Genomic DNA, 20,225 nt, shown 5'->3' on the forward strand with positions numbered 1-20,225 from the left:
ATCACAAAACAGCTTCCAAACACAGTTCAGACGTACCTTTACGTGGATGACCTTTCCATTCCCAAAACATGATCTATTGAAAGGCAGCTTCAGATATCACTTAATAAAATACAACAATGGGCCAGCCTTAACGGCTATTGACTCTCCCAACAGAAAAGTTGCTATCCATTTTTGTAGACAATGCAAACTTCATCTGGATCCTGAACTTCAAATTTCCAATGTCTCCATCCCAGTCACTACTAACATCAGATTTTTAGGATTAATCCTTGACAACAAATTAAATTTCTTAGACCATATTAAAAATGTATGTACTTCCTGTTTAAAAAAGTTAAACATACTCAGAACTTTATCCTCCCTAACATGGGGTACAGATCACACTTCCCTGCTTCGGTTATACAAGGCATTAATCAGATCACGTCTTGATTATGGTGCTCCTGTGTATGATTCTGCCAGAGCAAGTGCTTTGCGCTGGCTTGATCCAGTTCAGCACAGTGCCTTGAGGATTGCACTTGAGGCTTTCAGAACATCACCAGCACATAGCTTCTACATTGACACTCATGAGCCCTGCTAACTCTACGTAGGAAAACACTGCTACTGAACTATGCTGTCAAAATACAAAGTTGTGTGTCGCATCCAATTCATACTTATTCAATCCACCATTAGAAAACCTCTACAGAAATAAGCCTAGTATAGTAAAACCAGCTGGTCTTCACCTTCTTGAACTGATGCAGGTTTGGAATGGTTACATTCATTCTGTACAACAGGTAGTAATGTGCACTCAACCACCATGGACTCTTCCTCCTCTACCGACCTGTGACACATTTGCCAGTGGGGAAAAAATATTCTTCAAGCATCAAATGTGAAACAACTTCATGCAGTTCACACTCACAGATATATTGATTTTTCTCCAATTTATACAGATGGCTCTAAATCTAATTCAAACGTTGGAGCAGCAGCAGTGTTACTAAATACCAATATTTCAGCATCCCTTCCACCTGAATTCAGTATCTTCTCAGCAGAATTAAATGCAATTAAACTAGCCTTAGAAAATCTCTGTTCTGCTGCTCATTAAAATTTATTTACACTGATTCTCTAGCTCAATTATGGCATTATGTAACTCCTCAGATAAAGTTCACCCTGTTTTAAATGAAATTAGAAGATTATTACTGCAGATTGAAGAGCGCCACCAACTGATCACCTTCTGCTGGATTCCGGCACATTCCAGAATTTCTGGTAATGAACTGGCTGATAAAGCTGCAAAAAATCCAACCACCTTAGATTTAACCAGTATTCCTGTTCCAGCATCAGACTATCCACAAATGATTCATGGTGCATGCCTAACAGAATGGACAGCACCCTGGCACTCTCAAACAAATAATAAACTTTTTTAATTTAAACAGGATCCTAAAACTTGATGTTCCAGTGTCCATACAGCAAGATGAGAAGAAATAGTCCTTTCAAGAGCAAGAATAGGTCATACTCATTTGACTCATCTTCATTTACTCACAGGAGATGATCCACCACAGTGTCCACATTGTTCTATAAATCTGACTGTTAAACACATTCTCACTGAATGCCCATACTATAAACAAGACAGAAATGCAATCCTGCTGTCATTAGTTAACCTTCGGAAACCAATAACTCTAGAGAATGTCATTGGTGACAATGCAAGTATTCCTGAATTTTTCAACTTTCTGAAGCAAACTGGAGTTTTTAGTCATTTCTGATTTTAGGCTTTTCTGACGTTAAAAGAATTTCTCATATATTATTACAATAAATGAATAGGAGCATTATAGCCAAAGCAGCTTATGCGCCATAAAACCCTCACAACAACAAGATATTAGGCTTTGTATATATATATATATATTTTTATTTGATACTAGAGTTATTAAGTGCTTGATATTTCCTATATTCTATTATATTATGAATCAACAGGGCTTACCTTTATTTTAGATATAGGAAGCTTCTTTTCCAACTCTCCTTGTCCAACTCGCTAATAATTCATGGGGAAGGCGAAATCAATTTTGCAAGACATTGTCATAAAGTTAGATTTTGGAGGTCTAAACTGCTAATAATTATTAGATCCCTAAATTTAACTCAAAAAAATTCCTGCCACAGCACCAAAAAGAAAAAATCGATCCTTAATTATTAGCCAGTTTAGACTTCCAAAATCTAACTTTATGACAATGTCTTGCAAAATTGATATCGCCTTCCCCATGAATTATTAGCGAGTTGGACAAGGAGAGTTGGAAAAGAAGCTTCCTGTATCTAAAATAAAGGTAAGCCCTGTTGATTCATAATATTTTTTTATATAAAACTTACATAGAACAAATCAAGAGAAAACTCAGTCAGAGTAAAAGAACACAACGACATTTAAAAAGGAAGAGTAACAAATTCAGACCCAACTTTCCATACATGGACAGAGGACCACAAATGGGCCTCTGAAACATCAATACTGGTCATAGATAGATACCATAACCATAGACTCTATAGAGAAGCCTTTTTAATAGGAGCCATGGATAATATTAATTTCAACAAAGGAATTCGGATTTAAAACAGCCACATACACATTTTCAAGAATAGAGTCCTAACCTAAATTAAAAGTAAGTTTAAACTTAACTGCAGTCAACCCTCCAACAAACAAGCCCCCTCTCCAACTAAGCAGTACATTATGACCTTGGTCAATTCTTACCAACCATCCTAAAAACAAACTTACATCTGTCGTTGTAGAAGTTGACAGCTTAAATAAATTCAAGGCAGAACTAGACAAACATTTCGAGTTAATGGATGGGTGAAATGGGAAGGGTTTTTTTTTTTTTTTTTTTGTCTGATGCTATATAATATAAGTTTTTGCTTTCTTGCATCATATGCCTCTACTAATGTTAATGCTAACACATTTTTAAGTGACTTTGAGCATGGCATGATATTTGGAACCAGATATGCCAGTATGAGTATATCAGAAACTGCACCCCCAGTGTGGTCTTCATGTATGACTATGTCTTGGGTGCATTGAGAATAATTAGTCCAATAACCAAATGACATCCAGCAAATGGCAATTCTGTGATCAAAAACAGCTCATTAAAGTGAGAAACCAGCAGAGGCTGACAAAACTTGTGCAGAACGGCTGCAGACAGTTGAACAGCAACTCACTGCAACACTGGTAACCTGAGAGGCATTTTGGAACACAATTCATGGTAGATTGTCACAAATGGTATTTTGCACCCAGTGATGAATGGGAGTTCTACTCTTGTCAGGAAAAAAAATACCAAAATTTGCTTCAACTGTGTGCAGAAACACCAACACACTGGACTGTAGAGAAACAGATAATATTACCTGGTCTGATGAATCCTGTTTCATGCTTTAGGGAGGGTGCTATAGAATATGGCAAGTCCATGAACTCATCCTGCCAGGCATCAGCAGTGCTAAGGTAGTTATGCTCTACACCAGCATTTCCCAAACTAGGGTCCATAGACCAGTTCCAGGGGTCCACGAAACAGTGGTTAACCATATATATGCATGCATGCATTGTTATATATAGGGGTCCACAAACTTTTTTTTTTTTTTTTTTGATTTTTGAAAGGGTCTGTAGATCTCAGTAGTTTGGGAACCACTGCTCTACACCATTATCACTGCCACATTTGCTAGTGGAGCAACATTTGAATGCCACAGATTATCTGTGGCATTCAAATTGTTTCTGGGCTGGTGAATCTCTTTGTAGCTGCAGTGTCTGTCTGCAAATGGGTTCTGTACCACTTTCACAAGCCAGAACTGGTTTTCAGCCTAATGGCAATGGCCTACCCAATCACCGGCTCTAATCCAATGGAGCACTAGTGGGATGAGGTAGAACAAGCTCTTCAAAGAGATTAACAACCATTGTTATCTATTTTAAAGTGGCCACTGAAAAATTAATCCTGAAGACTACCTTTTATAACAAAGATTCTCAAAGCAGAAAATTTCTGAATATTAACAAAAGCATTGTTAACATTTGTAGTGTTTTGGCCTTAAATTTCTTAATTTTCTGACAGTTTTTATTTTTCTCTGTTATTTTTAAAATGCATGTGAAACTTACCGTTAGTAAACATTTCTTAGAAGTGCCTCCGTAACTGAGTGGTCAGCAGTGGGAGTGCAGTAGCACACGCTCTGAGTAGACTGGGGTTCAAGCTCCTGACTGCTAAATACAGTCGATCTGCCAACCCGCACTCTACCAGTGTGGCAGATTGTGGTGCATTTCCCTCAACGTGAATTGTTGAGGGGCCTTCCATCCTGCAGTGAATTGATAATGGCTGCAGTTTAACTTTTTTTTTCTTCTTCTTATGCCACCAGTAATTTCTTTACTTTAAATTTGGAATCTAAATTCATGTTAAGAAATAGAAGAGTATGTAAGAGATTGCTTACACATTCTTCCTGTACTAACACAGAGATCTGTATTAATACAGGATACAAATCATCTTCACAACCTCTGTAAAAACTATTTAAAAAACCAAAAATACTGAAATACTTCAGCTGCAATTTGTAGAAATTGATCCATTTCTTCTGTTTTCCCCAAAAATTCTCTTTTGAATGCTCTTAGTGCAAGTAGTTAAATGAACTGCTGTTCATTTAACTGTTTTCACTTTAAAAAATAAATTCTCCAGCAAGCAAAATTATAGTATCTGCAGTGCTAAACAGTAGTCCATAATATCCAAACTCCCCTTTGGTTTAACTGGACATGTTTAAAATTGCTTGTGAAACTCAGCTTTAATAGCCATTAAAAAAAAAAAAAAAAACACTTTCCTCTAAAACAAACATGGAAATTAACATTTACATTAACAGCCAATTCTACCACTTAACCATTCTCTTAACTCTTTTTCATGCATTCAGACTTCTATCTTTAAGCATGCAGTGCTATCAACAGTATAGTGGCTAACACGTGTGAGCATTTATATTGCTCAATTTTGAGAGTTCTTTAGTGTAATGAAATAGATGTGGTAAAACAGGGGCAGATTAAGTAAATGATAAAACTAAACATGGATAAAAGTGCTAATATGGAAACAAGTTCTTTGGAAATAAAGGCAGGTGAAACTATGATTCTTTCAAGTGAAATAATGGTATAGTATCATTAGTGAATAACAGGACAATCTTACCTCTGAAAAAATATGACATTTAGAGAAGTCATTGAATTTAAAAAAATGATAGGTAAATGCAGACACAATAAAATAGTCTTTTAGCCTTATTTACCCTGAAAGTTCTCTACCGAGAAAGCAAAGTCTGTACAATATAATGTTTAATTTTTCCAGTGTCTAAATGGTAATACAGTAGTGCGTTGACCGAACGTCAATAAAGCGGAACGAGCCAGCATATTTTTTTTATGCTGGTGCCATAAAACAGTTACAGTAAGGGCCTATTTTTGTGATCACGTTTGAGAGTTGAATTTTGATTCTATTAAACACCAAATTCTAATAAGCGAAAATCAGATGAATATTATCCACAGGCTATAAAAATGAAGATCATCATCAGCCATTTTCAATCCACTGCAGAATGAAGGCCTCTCCAGCAACTTTCCATTTCCTTCTGTTTTGTGCAATGGCCATCCATTTACAACTCACAAACTCATGAATTTCATCTATCCATCTCCACTGTTGGCTTCCAGGTTTTCTTCTAGCTCCTTTTGGGTACCATTTTGTTATTTTCTTAGTCCATCTGTCATCATGTCTTCGAGCTATGTGTCCTGCCCAAGACCATTTTAGTTCTTTAGTTTTGATAAGAATGTCCTTTACTTGAGTTTGCTGCCTAATCCATGTGTTTCTCTTCTTATCTCTGATCCCAATATAATTCGTTCCATTCTTTGCTGTGTAGTTCTCAGCTTTTCTTCCTTTCTTTTAGTGAGTGCCCAAGTTTCACTTCCATAAGTCATGTTGGGGAGTATACATTGGTTCATTATTTTACATTTCAGACAAACTGGGATATTGCTCTTCAGTATGCGACTATATTTCCTGAATGCTATCCATCCAAAATTTATTCTTCTCTTGACTTCCAGCCATTTATCATTATTACAGCTAATAACTTGTCCCAGATAAGTATATGACTGCACCTTTTCAATTACTGCTCCTTCAATCATTGTCCCTTTCTGTGGCATACTTGTTCATCATTACTTTTGTTTTAGCCATATTCATCTTTAGTCCAAAATCCTTACTAACTGTGCATAACTGATTAAGATTTTCCTCTAATTCTTTGGGATTGTGGCTTATGACCACAATGTCATCTGCAAATCGTAAATGGTTTAGGTACTCTTCATTCACATTGACTCCTTTCTTCGACCAGTCTAATCTTCTGAAAGCTTCCTCAAGGGCAGCAGTAAACAGTAAACAGCAAGGAGATATTGTCTCCTTGTCAAACTCCCTTCTCAATTTTAAATTTGCTACCGTCTTTGTCTAGTCTAATAAAGGAGGTAGCGTTCTCATATATGTTCTTCAAAATCATAATATATGGGGTATCTATGCCTTGTCTTTCCAGTGCCCGAAACATTGCCTTATGCTGTATGGAGTCAAATGCTTTTCATAATCCACAAATGCCGGCCATAGTGGTTTTATATTCATTTGCTTTCTCCATTAGCTGTGATATTATGTGAAGGTGATCCATAGTTAAGAATCCTGTCCTAAAGCCAGCTTGCTCTTTCGCTTGATTCTCATCAATTATTCTTTCTAATCTGTTAGTAATGACCCTTGTGAACAACTTGTATATGTGGGATAACAAGCTAATTGGTCTATAATTTCCAATTTCTGATTTATCTCCTTTCTTATGCAGCAAAACTATGATTGCATTATTCCACTGCTTAGACGTCACACCTTTTCTAATGCATTTTGTGAAGAGCCTTGCCAGTTTTTGTGTTATGTCTCTTCCTCCCAATTTTAACAACTCTACAGTAATTTCATCTTCCCCCGGGGATTTCTGATTCTTCATTTTCTTCAGTGCATGTTCTACCTCATCAGGAAGAATATCGGGTATGTTTTATGTGTTGCTAATTTGCAATTCATCTTTACCACTGCTGGCATCATTCCCTCGCTCCTTATATAATTCTCTATATTATAAATCAACAGGGATTACCTTTATTTTAGATATAGGAAGCTTCTTTTCCAACTCTCCTAGTCCAACTCACTAATAATTCTTGAGGATGGCAATATCTATTTTGTAAAGCAGGTGGGACATCTTCCCCACTGTCAGAACCGTAGTGTTCAGACCGTGCGGTCTCAACAATGAGCACTCATGACTGCTGTCTACAAACACCATACTTCTGGCAGCATGGAAACCATTACTTGCATTGGCATAAAATTAGAATTTTTGAGGTCTAAACTGTTTAATAAATATGGACCGATTATTTCTTTCGATCCTATAGCTGGACTTTAGGGGTCTAATAAAATTGGAAAAAGGGGGGGGGGGGGATTATTCTCTACATTCCTTAAGTTGGACTAGAACTTTTCGGGCGTCATGTTCACAGGAACGGAGCAACTCACAATTAATCCGAAACTTTTTTCTTATGTTGTAGTGTTTGTTCTTCACGCATGCGTATAAGTGACCAATCGTTGGACAATAGGAATGGCCTACGGATATTGATTGTAGTTTCATCTCTAAGGTTTCTGCAATAAGTAGTTTATGATAGTTGTGTTGAATATTTATAATTTTTGTTTCATTAAAGCTGAATGAATTTCGTTCGTTTATTGCATGGAACGAAAGTTCTGATGCATTTGAACGACCCGCCCACACAGAAGCTTCGTGTTGTTTTGCTCGAAGCTGTGCCACTCCCATGGTAGATCCTACATAAACAGCATTGCAATTTTTGCATGGGATGCTGTATACGAGGTCATGCTGTGATTGGAATGTGGTGTTTGAAGGTCGATTTCTGAAGAATGTGTATAATTTGTTCATGGGTTTTGCTATGATTTTCATGTCGGTTCCCTTGTATATTTGATTAAGTTTATTTTACCAGTACTCGACATATGGAATGGTGATGAAATGTATTTTGGTCTTGTCAGATTTTTGTGCAATGTTTGTTGCCAGGTTGTTGTTATTTATTTTCTCACGGCTATTGTTTTGACTTTGTTTATATAGGTTAGCGGGTAACCCCTATTTGAGAATCTTGTACTTAATTCATTTATTTCAGTGGTTAGAGAAATTTGGGTGGAAGAATATTTAAAGGCATTAAGAAATTTAAATATTTAAATGAAGTTCTAGTTCAACTTAAGGAATGTAGAGAATAATCCCCCCCCATATCCGATTTTATTAGACCCCTAAATTTAACTCTAAAGTCCAGCTATAGGATCGAAAGAAATAATCGGTCCATATTTATTAAACAGTTTAGACCTCAAAAAATCTAATTTTATGCCAATGCAAGTAATGGTTTCCATGCTGCCAGAAGTATGGTGTTTGTAGACAGCAGTCATGAGAGTGCTCATTGTTAAGACTGCACGGTCTGAACACTACGGTTCTGACAGTGGGGAAGATGTCCCACCTGCTTTACAAAATAGAAATCGCTATCCTCAAGAATTATTAGCAAGTTGGACTAGGAGAGTTGGAAAAGAAGCTTCCTATATCTAAAATAAAGGTAATCCCTGTTGATTTATAATAGAATATAGGAATTATCGAGCACTTAATAGCTCTCAATTATCTAATAATTCTCTATAGTAGTCTTCTGCTATTTGAATTATGCCTTCTCTGCTATTTATAAGTACACCATCACTGTTCTTCCGTTTCAGTATCATTTGTCTTTCTGTATTACTGCTCATGGCTGCTAATTTAAGTTCTTTGTTTTTCCTTAATGCTTGTTCTACTTTTCTTGTGTTAAATCTTCTAAATCTTCTTATGTCCTCTCTGAGCCTCTTTCTAATGGCTTTGCATAATTTAGTATACTCAATTTTCTCCTTGTAAGTGTTTATCTTGCTCTTCATTTGTCACCTTCGGTTCATCATAACAAGTGTTTCTTGGCTTTATCACTTTCAGAGAGTTGTAATATTCCTCATCGATATCTTGGTTCTGAGCAGTCTGCAGAAGCTCAAACTTGTTCTTAAGTTCCAGTGCATACTGCTCTTTCTCCTCTTCTGTTATCTCAAAGACCTTTGTATTATTTATTGTATTATTATTGTGCATCTTACCATCCTGTGATCATTTAATATCTATATCAAGTGTACATGTTACCATTCTGTGATCATTTCCAACATTTACCTTATTCAGCACGGTAACATCATTCACGATATATCTTCTGTTAGTGAGGATGAAGTAGATATCATTAGTTGTTAATCTATTTGGACTCTTCCATGTCCACTTTCTGTTCATCCTTTTCTTGAAAAAAGTGTTCATTACTGACAATCCTTGAGATTCTGCAAATTCCACAAGTCTTTCACCTCTTTCATTTCTTTCACCAATTCCAAAATTTCCTATAGTTCTCCTTTCTGCGTGGTTTTGTCTTTTTCCAACCTTAGCATTGATGTTCCCCATAATAATAGTATAGTGGGTTTTCTGCTCATCTAGAAGACTCAGTTTCGGTGTACATTTCTTCAACCTCTTAGAAATCTTGAGTATTAGTCAAGTACATCACCCTTGGTGATGTACTTTTGAATTCCAAAATGTTTTTTATATCTTTATGGACCAGAAGCCCAACTCCACCTTTGCTCCTTTCACTGTTTCCATTGGTGTACAGCAGATTTCCACTTGATAAACATAAGTGATTCATTTCTTTTTCTTGTTTCAGCCAAACCGATGATATCCCAATTCACATTTTCTAGTTCCTTTTCCAGCTCTGATATCTTGTCTTCACCAATGAGCGATCTTGCGTTGTAACAGGCCAAGTTCAGTTTCCGTGCATGGCAGCCTTGTCGTACCCAGAGATTCTTAGCACCCTCTGCTTCCACTCTGATCCTCTTACTGCCGTAAGAGGGGGGGGAGTGAAAGCTGCTGGGGACTGAGGGCCATTTGTTTCGTCGTGCTGTCATATGCTGGAGGGTTTGGTCTTTTCCTCTTCACGCTGACCAGGCGTCTTGAAGAGAACCACTCTACACGTTCGTTGCCACCTAAGTGACGTAACAGGGCTTCCCATCAAGAAGGTGTGCATGAGTGGATTTTAGGGAGGCAGGCCAACCAGACTTCTCCTAAATCTTCTGTAATAGAAAGATATTAGATCAATCAGTGTTTTAGACTGAGTGTCTGATAACACACAGAATACCTGTTCCACTCAAAGCCCCTAAAAATGAAGATATAAAGTACAAATTTACACTTTTATTAGCTTACCAATTAACAAAATTGAATTATACATGAAAATTAACAAACAAACTGAATGCTGAATCGTCAAGTGATCAACAAACTGAACTACTCTTTCTGAAAAGAGTGAGATCTGGCAGCAAAGCAATGAAGTTCGAAAAAGATGTGGCAAAAAAATAAGTAATTATTTTAATTTTTTTTAAAAGCCTATACATATGTTATTGTGGCTGAAAGTTCCATTTCTTTGTTACCTATGAATAAAAATACATAAGCACAACTTAGTGTTTTTATTTCTAAATTTACTGAACTTTTTTTTTTTTTTTTTTTTTTTTTTTTGTCTCCAGAACAGTATTTTTGATAAGTTTGAAAGTCTGAACTACTCTTGGTGCCAGTTAATTTGGATTATTGATGCCGTACCGTACTTTGTTTAATTTTAACATTAATCTCAAATATTTCCACCGAAAGACAAAAATTGACAAATAGCCAAAACATAAAAATAAGCAAGTAATCCCCCCCCCATACCTTTTAATTGAAATTCCCTGTATATGGTATCTGTACTTAAATCTCTCTTGGCCATTCTGAGTCTTGTATTGTTTGGCATTATGAGAATGCAAATGGGATGATCAACATGATCTCTCTTCCCCTTTTCCATGGTTTGATTACCAGTTTAAACCTTTTAATACTAATATTTGCTCAGGTTGTATCAATGAAATTATTCTCATAAGGATTAATCCTTTCATTCTTCAGTCCATGTGTTGAATATCCAGCTCTCTCTCTGTGAGTAATTGCTAGATGGCTCTCTAATCTTTTAACTTCTCAACTAATGTTGCTGTAACTGAAGGTTCAGTTCTTTCTTCCACTTTTTCTCTTGTGTATTAAAGACTTTTTTTTTCTGTTGCCTGGAAATCCTATCCATAGTTTTGCTGATAATAGCACACCACATTATACCTTCTAGCACAAAGAGCTTCAACTTCTCAAACACCCTCCACCATTTCCTTAAATGCTGATCTCCAGTTAATTCTGTGAGTTGGGTGAAGAAAGTTAACTTCAATTATCCTAAAACTCAGTCCTGCCATATTTCTTGTAAAAAAAAAAAAAAAAAGTCTTTTCCCCAGTCTCATCTTTGATAACACTCAAATTACTATAGAAGATCCATTATTGTGGATTACTCTGACTTGTAATCTTTCTTGGCATAAGCACATCACAAATATTGTTTCCTCAGTGTCAAAGTGGGTTTTCTTTTTTGCTATCACCGTTACTTTTGTAAACAGCTACTGATTCTGTACAAATTTTAAATCCCTCTTACCATGGAATCTTGTTCCCACATCTGGTGTCACCTCTATCCCACCCAAAACTTTCCTCAAGCTCATAGATTCTGTTCAGAAGATGGCAGTCAGGTTAATTAGTAACCTGTCTTTTATGAGCTCCCTCCACTCTATTTTATAGCCATTTGCTTTCTTCTGCATGCTTTTTTTTGTGGATACTTTCATGGGCACTGTTCTTTTAAATTGACATCTAATCTATCACTATCTTCAGACTCAAATGGTCATCATCCATTCACTGTCCAACTCCAAAACTCACAAAACTAGCTTTCTCTCTGCCTTCCTTATCTTATCTTATACTTATCTCTTCCTTACTTCTGCTTCTGTTTGAATAAACTTTCCTTTCACATGTATTTGCTGAAAGTTAAAAGGTTGGTGTATAAGTAATGCTTCTTTGGCCATAAAAGTATAAAAACAGCAGATAGAAAATTGAAATTTATATTATTTATGAAACAAAAACTGGGAAGCATGTGTGTATATATATATATATATATATATATATATTATTATGTATCCACTTTGTTTTTCAATACATTTTTTCCCATTAGTCTTTACATCTCATGTATGCACTTTGGTAAAAGGATGGATCCCAATGTTGATATCATCCCGTCACTGTATTTTTCAGCATTCATAAAAACGTTTTTCATGACGATATTTCTTCATATGTCCAAATATAAAAAAAATCAGTGGAGCATTCCAAACTATATGCAGGGTAAAAGCAAATTTTCATCTGAGTCATATTGGCAGTATATGGCTTGGAATTACATAGTGTAATGCATTTGATGGCCTGTTAGAGCCTTCTGTTTCTGTTTTAAAGCCCTATTTTATCTCATCAAGTGTTTAGCAGTATCTTTCCTCATTAATAATCTGATCTTTCTCTAAAAAAATCAACCAAATTTGGATCTTATTTGCCCCAAAACACTGTGGCCATAATTTTTTGTGATGACGTGGCATTTTGAGATTTTTTGTTCCCACTGGATGTGACAGATGTGGTCATTCTGTAGACTGGCATTTAGAATAAGAGTCATAACGAAAGATCCAGGTCTCACCTGTTATCAGGCCTTTTAAAAAAATCTCCTTAAAAGTTGTTGCAGTCCTGCAATAACTTTCAAGTTTTGGCAGACCCTCCTGCCTTGAGAATTTCATTTCTCTTGTTAACAGCTTGTGTACCCATTTGTAGCATATTTTCGTATGATCTATGTCTAAAATGGAACAATTTCATGCTTGCGTCATTGCATATGCATTTATTGTCCTTTTATTTCATCCCAAATCTTAGTATTATCTTCAATGCACACAGACTCCTGTTCTGTGTTGCTTTTTTTCGCTTTCTTATTCCAAAGGTGTTTTTCCTTCCACTTGGAAATTTGCTCATATCCAGCCAGTTCCTAAAAAGGATGACAAATCCCTCCCATCCAATTATCATCCTATTGCACTTCTACTTTTTCTAATATAATGGAAAAATCAATTAACTGCCAACTCTTAAACTATCTAGAAACCTTCCGACTGATCAACAATTGCCAGTAGTATGAATTCAGTCAGCGTCGACCCACTTGTGATATTTTGGCTTATGTTACCCATCTGTGGACAAATTCAATGGAAAAGTTTGGTGAAACTCAAGCAGTTGCTCTTGACATTTCAAAGGATAATGTTTAGCATAAAGGTCTTCTAAATAAGCTTCCATCATATGGTTTGTTAACTGTTTTTTTGTAATTGGGTATCCGGTTTTCTCTCTGACCTCACTGCAGGTCATGGTAGATGGCTCTCTGTCCTCTAACTTCTCCACTAATGCTGGTGTTCCTGAAGGTTAAGTTCTTTCTCCCACTCTGTTCCTCTTATACGTTATTGATCTTCCATTGACTGGAAATCCTATCTGTAGTTTTGCTGATGATAGCACATTGCATTCTAGTTTCCAGTTTGAGAAACCTTGCTTGCCCCAACAGCTTCAACTTCTTGAATATCCACTACCAATACCTTCAATACTGATCTCCAGGTAATTCTCCAGCATGGCAAAGATAATTGATTTCAAGCCTTCTAAAACTCAGTTCTCTCTTATATCTTGCAAAAAGGATTCTTCTGCCCCTATGTTTATCTTTATACATAGGAGCAGAAGTGTCACTGTGATTTCTAGGCAAGGTGATATATCGCTTGGGGATTACCCTGACTTCTAATTTCTATTGGCTTAAGCACAATAAATATTGCTTCATCTGCATCTAAAAAAACTGGGTTTCTCTTTTGCTCTCCAAGTTACTTTTCTTCCAAGCAGCTGTTCACTCAGTACAAATTGCAAATCCGCCCTATCATGGAATATTGTTCCCACATCTGGGGCAGTGCCCCAAAACCTTTCAGGCTTCTAGATTCCATTCAGAAGAGGGAAGCTAGGTTAATTGGTGACTCATCTCTAATATAGTCTCTCCACTCTGTCTCACAGATGTTCTGTTTCTGCTGCATGCATTTTCTATTTAGTATAATAAGAGCTATTATCTGCTCAATATCTCCTATATTTTTTGTTACTTTTAGTAAATAATATAGGGATTATCTTGATCTGTTTATAGGAAGGCTTCTTATCCAACTCTCCTAGTCCATGTAAATTAATTAAAATACAATGAATTTAGTAAACTACATTTTAATGTGTTCCATAACGATAGCTACGACACTGACTTAACCCAGAATCACCGTTGAGGCCTCAACCCAACTCCAAAACCATCAACCATGACGCAACCATCAGTATAGGAAACATTTATGTCAAATTTACTCACAGTAGAAAGAACAACTAAATAAGAAATATGTGAAATACTAAATAAGAAATACTCAGAGATTCACGGAATGAAACTGAGTTTCATTCCATCCTGTGAACACGAAATATCGAAAAGTTTCCGTCTAACTTAGGGAGGAAGAAATCTGTCTTCGTGTATTTCTATTTAGTTGTGCTTTCTACTATGAGTAAATTTGACAATGTTTTCCTATACAGCAGGCCCCCGTTATAACATGGTTCGCTTTACGCTGTTCTTATATTATAACCCGTATCTGACTATAACGCTGTCACAGATCACTATAACGCTCTTTTACAGATTGCATTTTTGGAATATTTAACGAAATCGTTTCATTTGATGGAGTCGACAGCTTGAAAATGAATAGCAAAACAGCATTACAACATTTCCCATGCAGACTTGAGAAATTTTCTCACGCTCAGTGAAATTTTCTCACACGCTAATTTAATTGCAGTACAGTGACTTGTTACGTAGTTCCGAGATCTAACATTTTAAAAAAGGATCAAGTATATTGCTTGTAATATTTGCGTTATATGCATTTATCTGAAGTCCAGTCATCACTCAGTACCGTATTAGACATTGTGCGAAACGGACAGTTTACTTGAACATTGTATCATAATTAATGCAACCAACGCAGTTATATTTTTGAAGAGTTAATAATGGCCGATAAGAATGAAAAAGCAACAACGTCTGAGTGCAGTACAAAGACTATAGATGTAAGAAAAAGACTGAATTTGAAAATTAAATTAGACGTTTCGAAGCGAATCGATTCCGGTCAAAGACAAGAGGATGTGTGCCATAATTTAGGACTTGCAAGTTTAACTGTAAGAACAATTATAAAAAAAAAAATAAAGAATTAATTTTAGCAGCTGGAAAGATAGCTGTTCCAAGCAGCTAGCAACTGCAAGCAACTAGAGCTAGGCTGGCTATTAGGATTGAAATGGAAAGACTTTAACTAATTTTATTGAAGATAATATCGAATTCAGTTAAGTTAAATGTTATTAAAAAAAGGAGAGAGAGATTAGCCAATGTGATGATCTGAAGAAAACTCACCTAAAAAATAAAAAAAGAAGATGTGGAACCATTTAAAACTGGTAAGGGCTGGTTGAATAGATTTAAAATCCAGGGAGAAGCCGCAAGTGCAGAAGGAGCCGAAACTTTCAAAAAAAGAACTTGTTAAAATTATTGAAGAGGGATATTATGTGTTATACTTCTCAGCAAGTTTTTAACATAGATGAAGCAGGACTTTTGTGGAAACGAATGCCTAAAAGAAGTTTCATATTGAAAGAAGAAAAAAAAGCATGCCAGGTTTCAAAGCGGCGAAGGATCGGTTGACTTTATTGTTGGGTGGTAACGCTGCGGGGGATTTAAAATTAATACCCCTTTTAGTTTATTTGGAAGAGGGCCAAAGTTCAACCTAAAATGACACATTTTTCATGATTAAATTCATGATTTTAATTGGAATTGTAAGTTTAATTTTGATACGTAAGTAGTTACCATGTAATTATATACGTATGTAATACAGAATATTTTATATGTACAAATATTTGAATATTAAATATTTTGACCGACATTTGTGCATCTTTTCACTACTGTTTATTATTGATTAGGAAATATCCTATGGCACTGACCGCAACTCACAAATGCATATGTTACATTATGGGAATGTGGCGATCGCTTAACGCTCTGTTTTTACGGAACAAATTATCAGCGTTAAGCGGGGGTCACCTGTACCAATGGTTGCATTACGGTTGATGGTTTTGGAGTTGGGTTGGGGCCTCGACGGTGATTCTGGGTTATTAAGTCGGTGTCATAGCTATCGTTATGGAACACATTAAAATGTAGTTTACTAAATTCATTGTATTTTAATTAATTTACATGTTGGACTAGGAGAGTTGGATAAGAAACCTTTCTATAAAGAGATCAAGGTAATCCCTGTATTATTTTCTAAAATGCCTTTTCTATAGATACTTCCATGGGCACTTTTTTTTTTTTTTTTTAATTGGCTTCTATAATTTCCGCTCTGTCTCTTTGAAAGCAGTCTAAATGTGCTGCAACCAGTCAACATCCTTTTACTGTTAAAATTCAAACTCATAGAACCATCTTTACTTCTTTCTCATTTATTCATTTAGCTTGTTTTCTGGACCTTCCCTACATATTTCCTGATAATTACAATATGCAGAAGTTCAAGTCTAATGTCAACAAATATCTTCTTTCATCTTCTCGACCTCCAACCCATGCATGGTACTAAGTACTATAGGTTCTAATACCTTTTATTTTTTGGGGTTTTCATAAAAAAAAAATAAAATACATTAGCCTTCTGCTCCTTGGCTGCTTACAAATGTCAGTAACATTCTCCTTTAAAATTTGCCAACCATCTACGAATGTTGCCTATATCAGTAGTCTTGTTAATTTAAGTTCCTGAAATTTTCAAACTGAACAGCTGAGCCTTCCTCTGACTTGAAAATGAATCACTGACCATTGGTTTGACTGTTCATAGCTTCAGATTTGTAATAGACGAACTTTTATTTTAGCATGTTTATGTTGTAATATCTATACTAGTGATATATAAAACTTCATATTGCTAAATCAATTTTAAAAAAAAAATTGCCGAAGAGGCATCTTTTATTGACTGATCCCCATCTTTTTTTTTTTTTTTTTTTGTAGCTTATGTAGGGCAGTTGAATGCTAGTTCAACTCTGCTGCCTTCCATATTTAGAGTTTTCATAAAAAAGAAGTGAAAGCAAATATGGTAGAATGTTATGTTATGGAGTGATGTACTAGGTTTTATAGCTGCCAGTGAGATTTGTATTTCAGATCAAGCATCATTTAGGCAGTACTGAATCATTGCCAGATGTGAGAATTTTATTGTACTTACTTTAAAAATTATTTAACTGACTGAGATAACATTTCCATTTTTTAGCTACTTTGTTAAATAATTTTTTCCTAATAGGTTCCACATCCCTGAACTTCCAAAAATATTTAAAGTGTGAATTTGCTTATTTATTTTAATCTTTTCTTCTAATATATTAATTAATTTATATTTCTATTCTAATATAATATTAATTTCTAATATATTAATTATATATTATAGGTCTTCAAAGAGTCATCTGAAGACTGCCGTACAGGATGAAGATGCTGAGTCTGGAAATGGTTCCTCTCTTCCACAGTCACCTCATAGTGTTGATGGAGCTATTGGTGGGATGCAGATAGTGGAATCTGATAATGAAGAGAAGCAATCAATCTTTGATTACTGCAGGTTGGAAGTTTCTGTGTGATGTATTTTTGGTGCAGATTTTTAAACATTTTTTTAACAAAAGTAATATAATAAAATTGCAAAGCTAGTTCTATGAAACAATTCTCTTCTGTTTAATTATCTAATGCTTGCAGTAACTGCTGGTTGCTCATAGGGAACAGTCCCTAGATATGAATAAAATATGCATAGATAGGGATTAGTATTAGTACTAATCATATTGTACAAGGAAGACACAGGCTTTTGCAGCACCAGCCAAAAAAAAGAAAAGTAGATAAGCAAATACAAATATACACGCTTCCCTCCTCATGTAGGTAACAATCCAGCTGACCTCTGAATTTCTTCACAAACTGGCAGCCCCAACTAACTGTGGAGGCAACTTGTTCTAGCAATCAACAACTTGCTGGCTAAAAGAAAACTTTCTACAATCTAGTCCAGTAGTTTTCAACCGGGGTGCCGCAGCACCTAGTTGAAATTACATGCCACTCCTGGAAAGTTGTTGCGGCACCCTAAGGTGCCACTCCTGGAAAGTTGTTGTGGCACCCTAAGGTGCCACAACAACTTTCCAGGAGTGGCATGTAATTTCAACTAGGGAAAGAGTGGCACCTTAGGGTGTCGCAACAACTTTCCAGGAGTGGCATGTAATTTGGGTTTAAGTTAAACTTTATATATATATATTTCATTATAAAAAGGTGTATGGTATCTTTTTAATTTTGTGGTGATATATAATTGATGTTTATTTAGTACCTCTATATAAAGAATAAAATTATTATATATACATATAATTTGTATTATGAATTTTAATTTTGTTTATAGTTATATTATTGTAATAACTATCATATAACAATTTTTTTTTTAATATTAGCTATATATACAGAGAGAGAATTGGATCTAACAGGCAGAAAATTGAGTATGGGTTCCACAAAATAAAATAAATTACTTAAGGGTGTTGTTATTAAAAAAAAAAAAAAGGTCAACCACTGATCTAGTCTAAACCTCTTTCTCTATAATTTGAATATATGGGCCCTATGTCTAATTCTTTATAACAGTGAAAATTCTGTTATAAATCACTGAATTTCCACCTTCGTTTTACTAAACTTTCTCAGTGCCGTATAATTCTCAATCAGGTCCCCTCTAAGTTGCCTGGTTGCCAAGATCTGTAACTCACATAATCATTCTGTCCTCATACGGTCACCCTTTTTCCAATCTCAACATGAGTTACCTGTCTTTGGACCCTTTCAAGAAGCTCAGTATCTTTTTTTAGATTAGGTCTTCATACTTGGATGTAGTGGGGGTCTTACAATTGCCTTATACAGTGGGATTATCACCTCCCGATCTCTACAAGATATTGTTCAATAAATCATCCATAGGATATTGTGGGCTTTCCTGGCCATCTGTTTACATTACCTAGAAAACTTCATATGTGCCCATATCATAACTCCCAGATCGTTTCTTCCTCTGCTGTTTTTAATTCAACCTCCTGCTAAGTGTGTAAGTTATATTTGGGGTTGCTATAGTCCAAGTGTAAGACCTTGCATTTTGCTGCATTAAAACATAGCTGCCACTTTTCTGTCCATTCTTGAAGCCTGTTCAAGTCATCCCGAAGCAGTGACATTGGCACTAATCATTAACAACACCGAATTTTGACATGCCATTTATTCCTTTGCCAATTTCATTTATGAAAATTGGAAATAACAGTGGTCCAAGAACTGATCCTTGGGGAAACCCCCCTCTTCTGACATTACTCCAATCTGAAGAATATCCTTTAATCATAGTCATCTGCCTTCTGCCCTGCAGCCACACTGCAGTCCAACTTAGAATCTTTCCCATATTTTCGACGTGTTCCAGCTTATACAGTAACCTCATGAGGGACTGAGTGAAATGCCATGCTAAGATCTAAATAAATTATTGTAAAAACTGTTCCCTACATCCAGCTCATGAGTGATTGTGTCAAAATAGCTTAAGTTAGTTAAAAATGATTTTCCTTTAACAAAACCATGTTTTGCATCTTTCAGCACCATTCCTAATATCAGTGTCACACTGATATTACGAATGCAGAATTGGAATTTGGGGAGTACAATGTGTACAGAAAGGATAGACAGGATAGGAAGGGAGGAGGTGTTATGCTGTTAATTAAGAAAAACATAAAATCAAAAGAAGTGCGTTCAATTGATATAGATGAACAGTGCACCGTTGAGTCAGTTTGGTGTGACATAAGCACTGCGAAAGCAAAAATAAGAGTAGGAGTGTGTTATAGGCCTAATTACTCGAATGAGTACAACGAACAATTGTACAGAGAAATAGTGGGCTAGTAAATCAGAATGCCTTATAATGGGGGATTTTAACTTCCCAGATATTGACTGGAACTTGCGGATTGGTCACTCACTCACTAGTAACACTGTTGTGGATTTATTGGATGATTGTTTTCTGCAGCACCATGTTCGAGAGGCAACCAGAGAGGGTAATACACTTGATCTGGTTATCAGCAGTGATCATTCGTGTATTAAGAATTTGAAGATAAAGGAACCATTAGGTGGCAGTGATCACAGTGTACTGATGTGGGATTTACTTAAAGATATAATTACCATCAGGGGTAAAGGAAAGGGTTTTTGCTTCCGTAAAGGTGAGTACAGTGGTCTCAGACAGTTTTTAAAT

General features: G+C 35.8%; 1 protein-coding gene across 2 annotated transcripts in view; it reads left to right on the forward strand.

Annotated features, from left to right (window-relative positions):
- The window catches only part of Lpin (phosphatidate phosphatase LPIN), a 257,365-nt gene that overhangs the window by 90,784 nt on the left and 146,356 nt on the right, over positions 1 to 20,225 (forward strand). For both annotated transcript variants that reach the window (XM_090385615.1, XM_090385616.1), the window contains exon 6: positions 17,412 to 17,576. In XM_090385615.1, the coding sequence (XP_090241741.1) occupies positions 17,412 to 17,576 (165 nt within the window). The remainder of the gene's footprint in view (positions 1 to 17,411; positions 17,577 to 20,225) is intronic.

This window comes from Mastigoproctus giganteus, chromosome 12 (assembly GCF_048544385.1).
Source record: "Mastigoproctus giganteus isolate SK-2022 chromosome 12, ASM4854438v1, whole genome shotgun sequence".
NCBI classification, from domain to species: Eukaryota; Metazoa; Arthropoda; class Arachnida; order Uropygi; family Thelyphonidae; genus Mastigoproctus; species Mastigoproctus giganteus.